This window comes from Anneissia japonica, unplaced genomic scaffold, assembly GCF_011630105.1.
Source record: "Anneissia japonica isolate Jap-2015-1 unplaced genomic scaffold, ASM1163010v1 scaffold376_len1572418_cov194, whole genome shotgun sequence".
Taxonomy (NCBI): domain Eukaryota; kingdom Metazoa; phylum Echinodermata; class Crinoidea; order Comatulida; family Comatulidae; genus Anneissia; species Anneissia japonica.
The window spans coordinates 527,663-542,571 of NW_022741166.1; the positions used below are offsets into that span (position 1 = coordinate 527,663).

At 33.3% G+C, this 14,909-nt stretch overlaps 1 protein-coding gene across 3 annotated transcripts in view; it reads right to left on the minus strand.

Annotated features, from left to right (window-relative positions):
- Positions 1–378: 378 nt before the first annotated feature.
- LOC117118637 (caspase-6-like) overlaps positions 379–14,909 on the minus strand; it is an 18,666-nt gene continuing 4,135 nt past the window's right edge. For all 3 annotated transcript variants that reach the window (XM_033263288.1, XM_033263287.1, XM_033263289.1), the window contains exons 2-8: positions 11,823–12,155; positions 11,519–11,545; positions 8,838–8,999; positions 7,896–8,140; positions 6,123–6,201; positions 4,138–4,311; positions 379–2,046 (exon numbers count right to left, since the gene is read on the minus strand). In XM_033263288.1, coding sequence (XP_033119179.1) covers positions 1,832–2,046; positions 4,138–4,311; positions 6,123–6,201; positions 7,896–8,140; positions 8,838–8,999; positions 11,519–11,545; positions 11,823–12,117 — 1,197 coding nt within the window. In that variant the 5' untranslated portion in view covers positions 12,118–12,155 and the 3' untranslated portion in view covers positions 379–1,831. The remainder of the gene's footprint in view (positions 2,047–4,137; positions 4,312–6,122; positions 6,202–7,895; positions 8,141–8,837; positions 9,000–11,518; positions 11,546–11,822; positions 12,156–14,909) is intronic.

Sequence of the window (14,909 nt, forward strand, 5' to 3'; positions counted from 1 at the left end):
TATATATATATATAAAATATGAGTAACACTCAACTCATAATTTTGGCAAATATTTTTGACTATATCATCAGCCAATGTTTAATTCAATAAGACACTGAATCCTAACATTTGATATAGTCGCCTGGGGGTGCCATCATGATCATGTTTTTCAAAGCTTTGCAGAAATTGACTAGTCAAAACACATTGTCTGAAATATTTGCCCTGCATGATTAAACACAAATTCATCAGTATAATAATTGTGTAGTGTCCCATTGTAATGTAATGTTTTGGGTAAAGCGTTAGTAGGACCTGATATCGAGGGCAGCGTAGGACGGTCAACGTCATTTTACCAAACTAGCTGACTAAAGCATTTGAGAGTTGAAATAACAATACAGTTTGTTGAGTAAATATGACAGTTCGATGAGTTTATTGTTCTTGTGAACATTACAAGTTGTTATAATCAAAAGAACATCAGCTGCAATACAGAATACATGGAATGTAAAACCAAGAATGTGCGTTCTAATGTTTGGTAATCCAACCTAATTCTAATACTTATTACTAAGGTTACCATACAAAATTTAGTATGAAATTATCTATAAATCTACACCAATAATTGTGTTTTACACAGGGCAATACTATACATTTACATATAAAAAAGTTTCAATTGCTTCCAAATTTAACAAGCAGCATTGACATGCTTTATAAGCATCAAGTCACAATTTTACAAGCAACATATGCAAATTAATGTTTTTTAACATCTTCTGATTTCATTTGGCTATAAAACATTTTATTTCTAGTAATTCATGATTTAAAACCATTAGTATAGTTCAGTAATAACTGAAACACAGTACAAAACAATCAACTACTAGATTAATACTAAATTTGTACTAAAAACATATGTCATAATTATACTTTGTTTCAAGGTCTTTGAAATATGCAATGGATGTAATAAAAAACAACCAACACTGTTCTATAAACATGTATACATAAATTTAAAAACACATTACTAATATTGCATGCACGGATCCAGTTGGGAGCACGGGGCACAAAATATTTAAATTTCAATGAATATTAATGTTATGTATTGAAATAAGCGCTACGCACTTATCTATTTTGAAAATTTATTTCCCGTTTGAAAAATTCTGGATCCGCTCCCCCTGCTTTTTAGCAACTACAACTACTGAATATATATACACTGTGAACACTTTTAAAAATCAAAAAGATTTAAAATTCATTGTAGAACAGTGCAGAAAAGAAAGAATACACTGTTATTCTCTAGGAATTACTTACACAAATGAGCCATTCTACCCTTAATTTAGTTACACAAACAACATCCTGAGAATCACTCGGAGATCACAGCAGCAGAGATGCAATAAGCGTCAGCTAAAGCGGTGATAGGCTGGGTTCCAGTCCCTAATTTTGTCCTAATCAGTGAAAACAATTAAAAATAAATCTATTTTGGCACCAAGGGCATTTCCATATTACTTATTTGCATGGTGTTCCATACTATACTTTTTCTGGGATTTGAAATTCCCAATCCAAATTCAACAACATATCAAAAACAGATGCTGGTGGCACTCTTTGAAATTATCTAACATTACAGACATTCAATAAATTAGAGACTTGTGGCAAGTCTAAAGCAGTGGCAGCAGCAACAGCAGCGCAATACATACAAGAACAAATTTATGTAAAACAAGGTTATCCATCACTGAAACACAAAAACAATGGATGTTTTACAATCCTTAGCATTAACAAATTGAGAAAAGTCAATTAACAATTATGTCACTAGTAATACACAAGTCCTTCAGGCAATAAATACAAAATAAATTAACTTTAGGGCAAAAGTTAATCATTACTTAGTTAAGTAAAAGAACTTAGTTAAAGTTGAAATGAAACAAGACATCTGAAGTCCAGCCTTGCCATCATGATTTTTGCGTTTTGAAATCCGATTGTTTAATCGTGTAAGGACATCCAATAGGTGCTCTGTTTTGAATCTTTCACCCAGATTGACAAATAGCTCATTGAACAGCCAAGCACCAACCTCTTTATTACGGTAAGCTTTGTCTCCTGAAAGGTCAGAGATACAGTATTAAAAAAAAAGGTTTTGTATTTATTGCAAATAATGTTTTTACAAGTCGATGACTGACTACTTTTTAGCTATGGAAGCTATGTTTCCATTTGTTGATATAATTCAATATTTGTAATTTTGATAATGTATTTCTATAGTTCTTTATTTTTCAATAATGTTTTTATTTTAAATTGCAATCAATCCTGTAAAGGGCGACCTTGGGTCACTGTTGGACTTCGATGAAATAAAAAAAATAAATAAATAATTAAATAAAAATAATATAATTTTGCTTTCAACATAATATTGCTATTAGAACAAGACACAAATTATAATTACAGACATAATATTATAGAATACACAGCTATAAATATATACTATCAAACATGCAATATTATTATAAATGTAATTTTGGTGTAACAGTAGTATAAAATAGAAAAAATAAATAAATATGGCTATTGACTTCTGTTTTGTGACTAGAGCTTCAATCAAGGTCCCCGGAATAATATCTCAGGTGGAGTTCATAGGAAGAGGTTCTATGGGTTACAACAGCCCATTATTTCGCTTTCAGAACACAACAAGGATAAGCAATCAAAATATATTTATATTTTAATAGTCTTTTCAGGGTCCTGGTTTTAATTCCTGTCATGGTAACAGGATTTTTTCTCACGACCCAAAAACTCCACTCCCTAAACCTCATAATCACATACTAATTTGAGTAAAAATATTTGTGACAATTTACAGCCCAGACGCGTGCAGCTCTGGAAGAAATATATCTAACACCATTCTTTTAGATGTCTTATCATTATTTACAAAATATTTTTATTGGAACACGAATCTACAAAACGTTGGAAGAGGACTTGTCGCACTACAAAAGACACACTGTGAGAATTCATTTATTCAAACTGCATTAGTACAGTACAGTGAAAGGAGCAGCAGAGTACTCAGTATGTAGTAGGTAAGTGGAACGTACAGTACCACTTCAGTGAGTGTGGCTGATACAAACGCGTATACATTCACTAAATATAATGGAATAAAATACATTATAAAATGACCATGTTAATCCTTAAGTCAATATGTGATGAATAGGAATGTCTACACCCATCACAACATTGTAGCATGTATTCTATAACCCATTTTTACCATATTCTTTAATAAACTTGCATTATCAGTCACGTAAATTATTTAACGGTAATCTTAATTTCATTTGCAAAGGTCTTTCTAATATTATAGCAGTATATTATAGACGTAGCAGTATTTTATATTATGCTTTAGAATATTCAATTTGATATATGGTAATACTTGCAGCATTTTGCGGACTAACCTTCGCAGAATGATTATTTTAATGATACTTCTGGGCAGATCCATAGGGGGTGATGGTCGTCGAAATCCAGAGACCCTTCCAACACCACCCTTAACACGTTAGAGTGCTTTTTTAGCTGGCGAAAAAATGTACAGATGTTGGGCGTATATATAGGGGTCAGGTGTCATTTATGAGAATAATTTTCAGGCTAACATTATTGTTGCCTTTTAAGTCTCTGAAAAGATGGGAGGTTAAGAGACAGTAGACAGTTCTCCAAGTCATTTATGCTATTATTTATACAGGGGTTCCCTCCTTTCTGCACCCACCCCAGTATCTCACAGCCTCGCAAAAGGCTGCCTTGCGAGTTAGACTTAGTCTATGTAGAGCATCTTGTGTGTATTATGTTTGTCATGTGAATGGGTATTCCACTTTGAATAGTGACATGTTCACTGCTTGGCAATCCTTGGCCTTTGGCCTAAAACCAGTTAATAAATAAAAAATGTCATTGGACGACAGTGGTCCAAGCCTGTGAAACTTTCCCCCTGACCCCTCACTAACCATCACTCTTTGTACATTTTGGATTGGGGGTGGTGCAGTAATACAGGATCAAATAAATGCTTTAGTTTTTTAAAGCTAGTCTTTAGATCATGAAATTGCAGGTTTTTCTTTGTATTTTGTTTAATATTTTTTTTCTGCTCAAATGAGTACACAATGAACAAATCATAATTCTGTTGAAAAGTGAACATGGAATATTGTTTTATCTAAAATATAGTTGATATTTCACCCTTACCTCTACTGGTATCATGTACAACCACCATGTCGGCATTCCCCGGTATTATCGCAGAATAATATCTCACCGCATCATCAACGTCTACTGGAAAACTGTCATCATCTGACCTGTCTCTGACTGGTTGTAGTTCTGGTATGCTTCTACAGGCTTGGAAAATCAATACCTTCGGCTTACCTAAAGTGCCAAAAAGATTTATAGAAGGAATCAAAGATTGATGAAATGCATATTGTTTCTACAAACAATATTGATGTGACAAATATTGTACCTGTGATATGCATTTCTCCATTCCATCAGAATATTTAATAGTAATACATACCAGAAATGTTTTATTAAGCTCTGTGGTAGTTTTACAATTTTCGCATGATTCAGCACATATAATATATTTGAGGTGTACAATACAAGAAGCGCTACATGATAGACACTATTGTATACTGTAATCTATCTGGTTTGTGCAACGTGAAGCATTACTTAATCTGCAAAAAAATTGTATTTTATAGTATCCTGATGATAAAGAACATTAAACATGTTTAGGTATGTATTTAAAAAATACATCTATAGTAAATCCTGCAGAACATATTCTGTAAGAGCGTAAATTAATAAAATAAATAACAAAAATAAATTACATGCTGTGGCATTCCTTTCTAAAAGCGCTGCTAATTTGAGTGGTGCTTATTGCAACATTTATTGTAATCCAAGATTGTTAGTAAGTTATACAATGAATGGTCAAGGTTGACAAACATGACTGTAGTGTTGTTACTTTTTACTGTAATCTATATTTGAACTGATTTTTCTTTAATATAGTATTACAAATAGTTTTCCTCATAAATTTTAAGGTCACTAAAAATATTTTTATACTTTTAATATTTTTAACGTTAATAATTTTTCTACCTTAACTAAGCTACACTAATGTGTGAGCGTTTTAGTCAGTTGTATAAAAGTGCATGGGGTTAGAATTGCTCTCATACCTATAGGTCTCCGCAGTCTAAAGGTAAAAATTTGCCTTAATAGCGAGAGGTTGCAGGTTTAAATTCTACCAGACACTTTTTTATACAACTGAAAACTTTTCTTTGAAGGTTTATGCTTGATATGTTCCTATCTGAGCACTATAAATACACAAGTCCTTCAGGCAATAAATACAAAATAAATTAACTTTAGGGCAAAAGTTAATCATTACTTAGTTAAGTAAAAGAACTTAGTTAAAGTTGAAATGAAACAAGACATCTGAAGTCTTGTTGTTGTTTATGCAGAAACTTTATAACCCTGCCATAGAGGCTTCATTGGGAATACAAATCATTTTATAGAATTATCGCAAGATGGTTTGCAGTTTACCTTATTGCACCATGATTGATTTAAAAAATATTTTCCAGAGATTTCATCTTGTCGTTCAAATGCTTGACAAGTATGTACTGATCTCTCTCATTTGCAGTGCATCAAGAACTAATGAACTATGTGTGTGCAAAGTTTAGTGAAAGATTAGTTGCCTTTATCAGATATAAATTCCCAATGAAGCCTCAAATTGCCCTGTTGGTTAGGGCAACTGCCACTTCTTTTCACACTTGAAAATTCCCCTTTTCAACATTCAAAATGTATGTATTATCATTACCGCAGGCAAGTTTATATTTTATTTTCATCCTCTATTTGCAATGGTTTTTTTCAATGTAATTTTATTTCATTTCAATTTGTCACAGAAAACTTCATAAATCAACACTATCAGGGATGGATCCAAAGATGTCCGAAAGGTGGGGGAGACTGATAGACAACACTACCCTAGGGGGTCGGGGTATTCCCCGGAAATTTTTGCTTTCTAGACGCCTGGAAATAACCTCTGAGGCATTTTGGGCGATTGGTAATTTCCTTCCTTTTTTACTTTCCAGAAGGGGGCCCGGGAACGCCCACCCCACCTAAATCTGCCCCTGACTATCCTATCAAGATGACCACAAAAATGAAAATTATTTTTTTTTACAAATTAATTATACATAACTTACCAATCATAAAATGTTCAAACTTTGATACTATTTCATCAACTCGAACATATGCGTTGGTCTCTACCAACCGAATTTCTTCCTAAAATTATTTAATAAAGAGGAATATGGTCTTAACACTTAATATGGTCTTAACACTTATTTTCTCGAGCTGTTATTCAATTTCAATCAAAAATAGAACTTCCAAAATGGATAAGCACACAAACATATACAACACAAACAAACAATGAATTAAGTGTTTCACAAAATTTTTAAAATGGCTTGGTAGTACAGTATTAGAATTAATAGTAGTAGTAGTAGTTAGTAATAGTAGTGCTATGCAAACAGGATTGCAGATGTCACACTTTTAAAGGCATATAACAGACGAGCTTCTGGAAACCGGAAGGGTGCAGATTACTTTGTACCCAGCATGCAACACCATACTACAGGTATGTCCATCCTCAAGTAGGTATACATCATTCTTCGAGGAAAGCATTAAAGGCAGTTCCAAGACACATAAGGGAGTTCAACTGCAACTGATCTGAACTACTTGGTCGTAAAACTACTCTGTGCCACCAGGAATCTGCTCACCTCAGCCAAGAGTGTGTGATACCGTCTGTGCAATGGGTATCCCACCTTAATACACATTTCATGCACGCTACCTGTACAAGCACAAACAACCTTATCAAGTCCTATGGTGATGGGCAACTGGTGAATGTGGCAGGTTATGAAATTGGAAGATGCTAACCAGAAGCTTGCACATTGGTGGCATGGGACACTGGTCACTTTGTTGTAGATTAGTAGTATTATGTTTATTAGCGTCTCACCCTTTTACAAAGGCCTGTCAATACTGGCTTATGTCTGGGTGAATCTTCATTAAAAAATAACAATGATCTACTGTTTGTGTGTTGTCATATTCTCGATAGCATTTCGCCCGCCAATGGTGCAGTTTACGCCCAGCTTAGTGTAGACAAGGAATAAATTAAACAATCACAGATTGCTTCGCCATGACGGACAGAAGTTGGGTCTTCACTACATATTGTATAATTTACAAGATAGAAAATAGCACACACTTGAAGCACTTAACTGAAGGCACTAGACTAAGGACTGGGTTGCAGGCTTTCTTTTCATGGAGTATTCTTTAAGGCTTACAAAAATAATTGAAAAACAAAAGGGTAGAGTGTGAAATTTTCTTGTTGAAACATTGATGAAGGTTAAAATAATTCTCATACCAGTGCACTTATCTTAAAAAAACAAGACAATGTACCAGGGCTTGTAGGTTAAAAAACTAAGGGTGGGTGATAACATTGGTAAACTTTAAATAATAAGAGTGGATTTTAAGAACGGAAAAGTTAGTTAATAAGGGTGGGCGGAGGGCCATGAAATTAGCTCTAGACTGGGTGGAAAACTTCCAAGTCTGGGTAGCCCCGCCCACCTCAACTACATCCCTGTGTACATGCATGCAAGAAACTCTGCAAGTTATTTACTGGTTAATTATATAAAAAATAAAAATAATGTAAATCATTATTCAAACAAGGTAAAATAAAATAGAAATAAAGAAAAAAATTGTCAAAAAAGTCAAACAAGGTATAATAAAATAGAAATAAAGAAGAAAATGTGAAAAAAGTTGTACCCTTTTAATTTGGCTAATTATAATGTGTTCTTCATATTCCTGAGTTAAGAATTTATTCTGAATCTGTTATTGTATAGAGTATATTTGTATAGTCACCTCTAACTATCATACCTTACAGTATTAGCTGAAAAAGATCTAAGAAAAAAAAACACCCAAAGGCTTACAGAAATGACAACTGGCTTTTGGGTATCCTTGTGTAATTCAGCCCCACCAGACTCGTTTTTCAATGTGATCCCTTTGCCATGGCTTGAGATGATAAAGAAGAAACTGCTGCTGTTCTCGGCATCCATTTTTACATCATCAATGATTTCCCACAATTCTTCTGGTGTCCGTGTGTCTTCAAAGAATTTAATCGTAAACTCTCTATCTTTAAAGAAACGATGAATGTTTCGTTTGTCTACTAGTACACCTTAAAGATAAAAATTGACTTATACTTAATATTCCATAATTCCTTTCTGACAATTACAAAAACAAACTTGACATATTTTATGCAAAACAAATGCGGAACTTTCAAATATCGTATTTACTAAAACCACTATGCAATTTATCATAAACTCTACAAAATTAAATGCTTTTTTTGCAAATCAAAATCCTCATTATTAAAATTATGAAGAAGGTACACACGTAAGTTATAATATAAATTTGATAATTTGATTGTCTTTGTACTTTTCTCTCAATTGTTGTCATTTGATTGTATTTTACTGTATGTGTTGCTGGGCCCTGGGTGATTGTTTGTTTGTTTGTTTAATTTATTTCTCCACACACATGAACATATTAACATACATAACAAAAGCTTAATAGTAAAACCAACTAAGAATAATAGTACATTACAGAATAAGTGTGTGGAAGGAGGCCAAAATAAGTTTAGAATAAAACTTTAAGCCGTGGCCACCAGTTAAAAATATAACTGATATAAGGTAAGATTAAAGTATTATACAAGGATAAAAGAATGTTCTGCGGAAAGTAATGTTTTAATTTATTCATAACACCAATGTTTCTTCATATAATATTTGTAATACTGTTAAATGGGATAACAGTGTGTTTGTACTGATCAAGCAATCCAGGGTAAAGATGAAATAAATAAAAAATAAATAAGTGTCACTTACCATCTCGAGGACGTTTTGTATGGTCTTTTTCTTTAACAAAGATTGAGATATACACGACATATCCCTTACCAGCAGGATAACAATCGCCTTGGTCTTTGCGAACAGAAATCCCAGGTGTATTGGTTAAACCAGGAGATGTTACATACGGTTCTGCATCCATAGCTAATATTGAATAAATAAAGCATATGAAATTTAATAATAGTAGTCAGTAAGTTTCAAAGGGGGTTCGAATTTTTCACATCATTGGGCCACATTCAACTAAGCCTCGCAAAGATTTATAAAAAATGCCAAATTTCAAATGTCTTGGAGTTAATTTCAACAAGAAAATTCTGGAAAAGGGTGATCTTGAAGCCCCTGGCTAAGGGCTTGATAGCATCATAATAGTGTTAGTGTCGATGTCATAGTCATCATCATCATCTGTCGATGTCATAGTCATCATCCCTATAATCAACACTAAAAATAGTTATGTGATTTGTATCTTTAAAAAGCTTATAACGCTATTAATGGACAGTAGTTAAGTCTCTGTCGTACTGTACTGTTTATTACCAGTGAATGGAGACACTTATTTTTTAAATTTATTTTTTAATCTCTTCTCCCCATGCAATAAAAGTAATATCATTATCAATATCATTACTTTAAATTTGAGAATTTTGAATGTTATTGATTATCCTAGTCAGATGTGTTTGGGCAATTCAACAGAACAGACATTTCATTCAGATAAGGTCATTTATACTCTACACAATGTGAAAGAGAACCCAAGCAATTGGACCTTTGTATGACATTTGCGAATGTTTAGTCCAGTGGGCCAGCGGGATTTGCTCGAGAACACAAAGATGACAAAGTGTGCACTTGTTTTATTTAATAATCCACTCACGACGGCATTTGGCCGCCAACTGCCCAGACAAAGTGGATACTTTAATCTGTTGGTCGATGGTCATATGATGCCTGGCTTAATACAACACCTGCACAAATAATTGAAAAGATCTACAAATCAATACATTCTTGTTTTTGTATAATTGTAACACCTGGGAACAAGATAAATGAAACATTATAAAAAATATTAAACAAATATTTATTAAAGCATTTTCTAGCATAAATTTCAATTTTTAATTTTTTATTTGTTATTTTTTACATGAATGAGAAATTTGTAAATAAAATACATAAATAGATAAGGATTTAATTTGAAGGAAAAAAAATAGATACAATTAAACTTAATTTATTTTTTATATAGAGAACTTAAATGCATTTTTAAAGTATTAAACCCACCCTGATAAGCTTTAACCCCTACTAATATTTCATTACCTTCATCTCTCAATTTTTCTTCATATTGTGTGACTACCGCCACCAGTGAATCATGGGGAATATTTTGTAACTGCTCTTTAAGCAAACTATAATCGCCAATGGTAAAAATTCTTCGCTTCTCTTGAGCAGATAAAACATCTTCCATGGTGTCCATATTTTCAACTTCCCGTGCCCTAAATCCTCCATAATCATCAGTTCTAAGGCGTTTCTTGTATAACTTGACTTCTTTTTCAGTCAAGTCACGACTAATAACGTCCATCAAATCATCATGTATTTTCTTGGCTGCTTTTGCCATGTCTCTGTCTATATGGTTTGTTCAGCTTTATGGTATTCCTTCAAAGTTACGAAAATCACACAATAATATTGTAATATATTTATATAAAAAAAAACTTTTTAAAGAAAATCAAATATAAAACAATGTAACCTTATAGACATTATAATAAACAATAATAATTTAACAATACTGGCAGAAGAGCATAAAATCCCATTGTATAGTAAACTAGTACCAGGCCCAAGATATTTATACTTGTATACAAACTCATACAATACACTATTTTCACAATGACAAATATTGTTATTACCAGAACCTTTGTTTATCCCCTTCAATATCTATTTCTGTGACAGTCTTTTGAAGTGTGTAAAGATCCATTTTATCCCATACATATTCAAAATATTGGGGGGGATGACTCAATGGACCATCCCCCCTTGTCAAATATTGGGGGGATATATCCCCTCCATCCCCCCGGGATCTACGCCTATGGGCTTGATAGCATCATAATATAAGCTCTGTCGATGTCATAGTCATCATCCCTATAATCAACACTAAAAATAGTTATGTGATTTGTATCTTTAAAAAGCTTATAACGCTATTAATGGGCTGGAGAAGTACAGTAGTTAAGTCTCTGTCGTACTGTACTGTTTATTACTAGTGAATGGAGACACTTATTTTTTAAATTTATTTTTTAATCTCTTCTCCCCATGCAATAAAAGTAATATCATTATCAATATCATTACTTTAAACTTGAAAATTATGAATGTTATTGATTATCCTAGTCAGATGTGTTTAGGCAATTTAACAGAACAGACATTTCATTCAGATAAGGTCATTTATACTCTACACAATGTGAAAGAGAACCCAAGCAATTGGACCTTTGTATGACATTTGCGAATGTTTAGTCCAGTGGGCCAGCGGGATTTGCTCGAGAACACAAAGATGACAAAGTGTGCACTTGTTTTTATTGATAATTCACTCACGACGGCATTTGGCCGCCAACTGCCCAGACAAAGTGGATACTTTAATCTGTTGGTCGATGGTCATATGATGCCTGGCTTAATGCAACACCTGCACAAATAATTGAAAAGATCTACAAATCACTTACATTCTTGTTTTTGTATAATTGTAACACCTGGAAACAAGATAAATGAAACATTATAAAAAATATTAAACAAATATTTATTAAAGCATTTTTCTAGCATAAATTTCAATTTTTAATTTTTAATTTGTTATTTTTTACATGAATGAGAAATTTGTAAATAAAATACATAAATAGACAAGGATTTAATTTGAAAAAAAAAAATAGATACAGTTAAACTTAATTTCTTTTTTATATAGAGAACTTAAATGCATTTTTAAAGTATTGGATCCACCCTGATAAGCTTTAACCCCCACTGATATTTCATTACCTTCATCTCTCAGTTTTTCTTCATATTGTGTGACTACCTCCACCAGTGTTGTATGGTTAATTTTTTGTAACTGCTCTTTAAGCATACTATAATCGCCAATAGTAAAAATTCTTCGCTTCTCTTGAGCAGATAAAACATCTTCCATGGTGTCCATATTTTCAACTTCCCGTGCCCTAAATCCTCCATAATCATCAGTTCTAAGGCGTTTCTTGTATAACTTGACTTCTTTTTCAGTCAAGTCACGACTAATAATGTCCATCAAATCATCATGTATTTTCTTGGCTGCTTTTGCCATGTCTCTGTCTATATGGTTTGTTCAGCTTTATGGTTTTCCTTCAAAGTTACAAAAATCACACAATAATATTGTAATATATTTATATAAAAAAAAACTTTTTAAAGAAAATCAAATATAAAACAATATAACCTATAGACATTATAATAAACAATAATAATTTAACAATACTGGCAGAAGAACATAAAATCCCATTGTATAGTAAACTACCAGGCCCAAGATATTTATACTTGTATACAAACTCATACAATACACTATTTTCACAATGACAAATATTGTTATTACCAGAACCTTTGTTCATCCCCTTCAATAACTTTCAATTTAATTTCTGATTCATGTAAAATAACGGAGATGGCAGCATAGCATTTTGTGTTAATTTACATAATACACAAGTTAATGGCATTAAATAGAAATATCAATAGAAAATATATCTTAGAAGAAATTCATCTGGTTATCTCATATTAAAAGTTGTTTTTATTTTTTCCCCTGAATGCTGTAACCATGGCTATAACTCCTTTGTTGACAACCACTGATGCATATCAAGTACAGTACTATGCATCAGTACATTAGCCTGTAAGTAAGTGAAACTGTACACATGCAATGCAATGGCCAAATATAAGCCAAGGGGTTTTAATTTGAACCAGAAAGACATAAGATAACGTTGAAATCGAAGAAGCAGATGACTACCATTCAAAAGTCGATGAGGAGGAGGTGGAAAGTAGGCTTGATAATTTAAACTGGTGCAGTTGTGGCCAATGTCAGCTACCTGTAATGCCTACAAACGATCAAAGAATGCCTGTGTTCTAGGGAAAATGATGTTTTCAGGTCTAAAATAGACGATAGCTCTTATTGTAATTCGAATACAGAGACAATTAAGAGTGCATGCACTAAAACTGAAATTCAGAATTTATTATGGTTATCACCTGATTCTCAGATTCAGGCATAAGCGAACCCACTTGCCCAACGGCCGGGACAAGTGTTTTTTACGTACATGGGTAATGCTTATACAATACTTTATAAAAACTCAGATTCTTGACAACACGCAACATATTTTATTTGTCGGCATACTAAAGAGATATCAAACAGAAAACGGACTACCGTTGTGCACTGCACAGCGTGCTATGTTGACCAAATTTTCGGCAAACACGACTCAAACTTATCATGATATATGGTCATACTCACTACTAAATTTTCGTATTGGTGAAACAAGCTTTTATGTATCATTTATTTTACAGTCCCGACTAAATTAAAAAAGAAAAATATAGGCCTACTCAATGTAAAATTTGTTATTTTCTGCAGTAAAGATTGAAAATGAATCCTTAATTGTTACATGTTTGGCCTGTCACATGGTCTGTTTAAAATATGAATTCGCACTGGTCTAGGCTATAAATACCAGACATATTCAAAAACTCAGGGTGCACAGCCATCATGATTAGTTGAGTTGGATGACATGAGATGTCTGGACTTAAAAGAATAGTATTACTACTTTCGAGGTTCGAGTGCAAATATGAACAGCAGCCATTAGGCAGACTTCAAAGAAAGCCTAGCCTATTTTGTGTGCGCACGTGGGGAATGCAATCTAAAAACACCATTCGTGACTCGACACCCACCTCCGCACCACCATGGTCAGGGTGAAAATTTGAGAAAAAAGTACCATCTAGATCGCTGGAAATCGCACTTCTTATAGTACCATTCATCATCATCACATCACCAGTATAGTTAAAATGAAGCGCCAGCAAATTTGTCATGATCTTTTATCGCGATTTTTGGCAGTCATTGATAGAGATCTAAATAATCGTACCATAGTGGTTATAAATCAATTCATGAAATACTGTAAAGCAGATTTGTTAACATCAAGTTAAATTTTATTAGTCAACAAAATACAGTAGGCCTAGGCCTATATCTCCAGATTCGGAGGACCAAGAGTAGAATTTACACTAGACTAGGGCGAGAGATGAAGATGCATCTGCATAGCCTAGAAAAATTATGTGAGCAAACAACCATAGCCGAACTAAATCTTTGTGATACAGTACTGTACAGTAGCTAATTCAACACTATTCATTTGAAGACAAAATTCCTACTTTTAAACACCTTTATATGCACTCTAGGCCTAAAGTTCAAAATATTTAAATTTTTTTCTTATGTATGGTACCCGTTCCAAACACACCCCTGCTTGGGGTGACGCCCTCGTCTGACGCTATGCGACAAGTTCTTCTTTGTCTCCCATATTGGATGGCCTATTTCATTTTTCTGACTAATGTAAATCCCTGGACTGCGCATGCGTTGTTTATTTCACGTAAATATATCGTTTACTGACTTGTTTATGGTCACGTAGTATATCCCACTTCCCAATATTACAAGCCTATAAACAATGATTCTGCGCATCTTATTTTCCTAGCGATTTTCCATGCAAATTTGAGACAGTATTGGGGGGGGGGGGTGGAATTTCCCCTCGCTGGCGCCACAACTGCCCACCTTTCATCATCATCTTCTGGTACTGTGCATAACCTCTATTAATAGAGTATACTCGCACAAAGCAAAATGGTATGCATCATTGCAGATGTGTTAAAATTTCTCTTTCCCTTATCTTTTTAAAATCAGTGGCTTTGTTGAAGTTATTACTTTAACATTTTTAATTCTTCTTCCTCATTTAAATATTATATAATATGAGTTGCACATAGGATACCACCTGATGAGTGTGGTCAGCTTCGCTGATCATACGAAACAGATTTGTAGTGGGAAATAAAATGATGAAGTAAAAAAAGTTCGCCTCTGTTCTTTATTTTATATATATA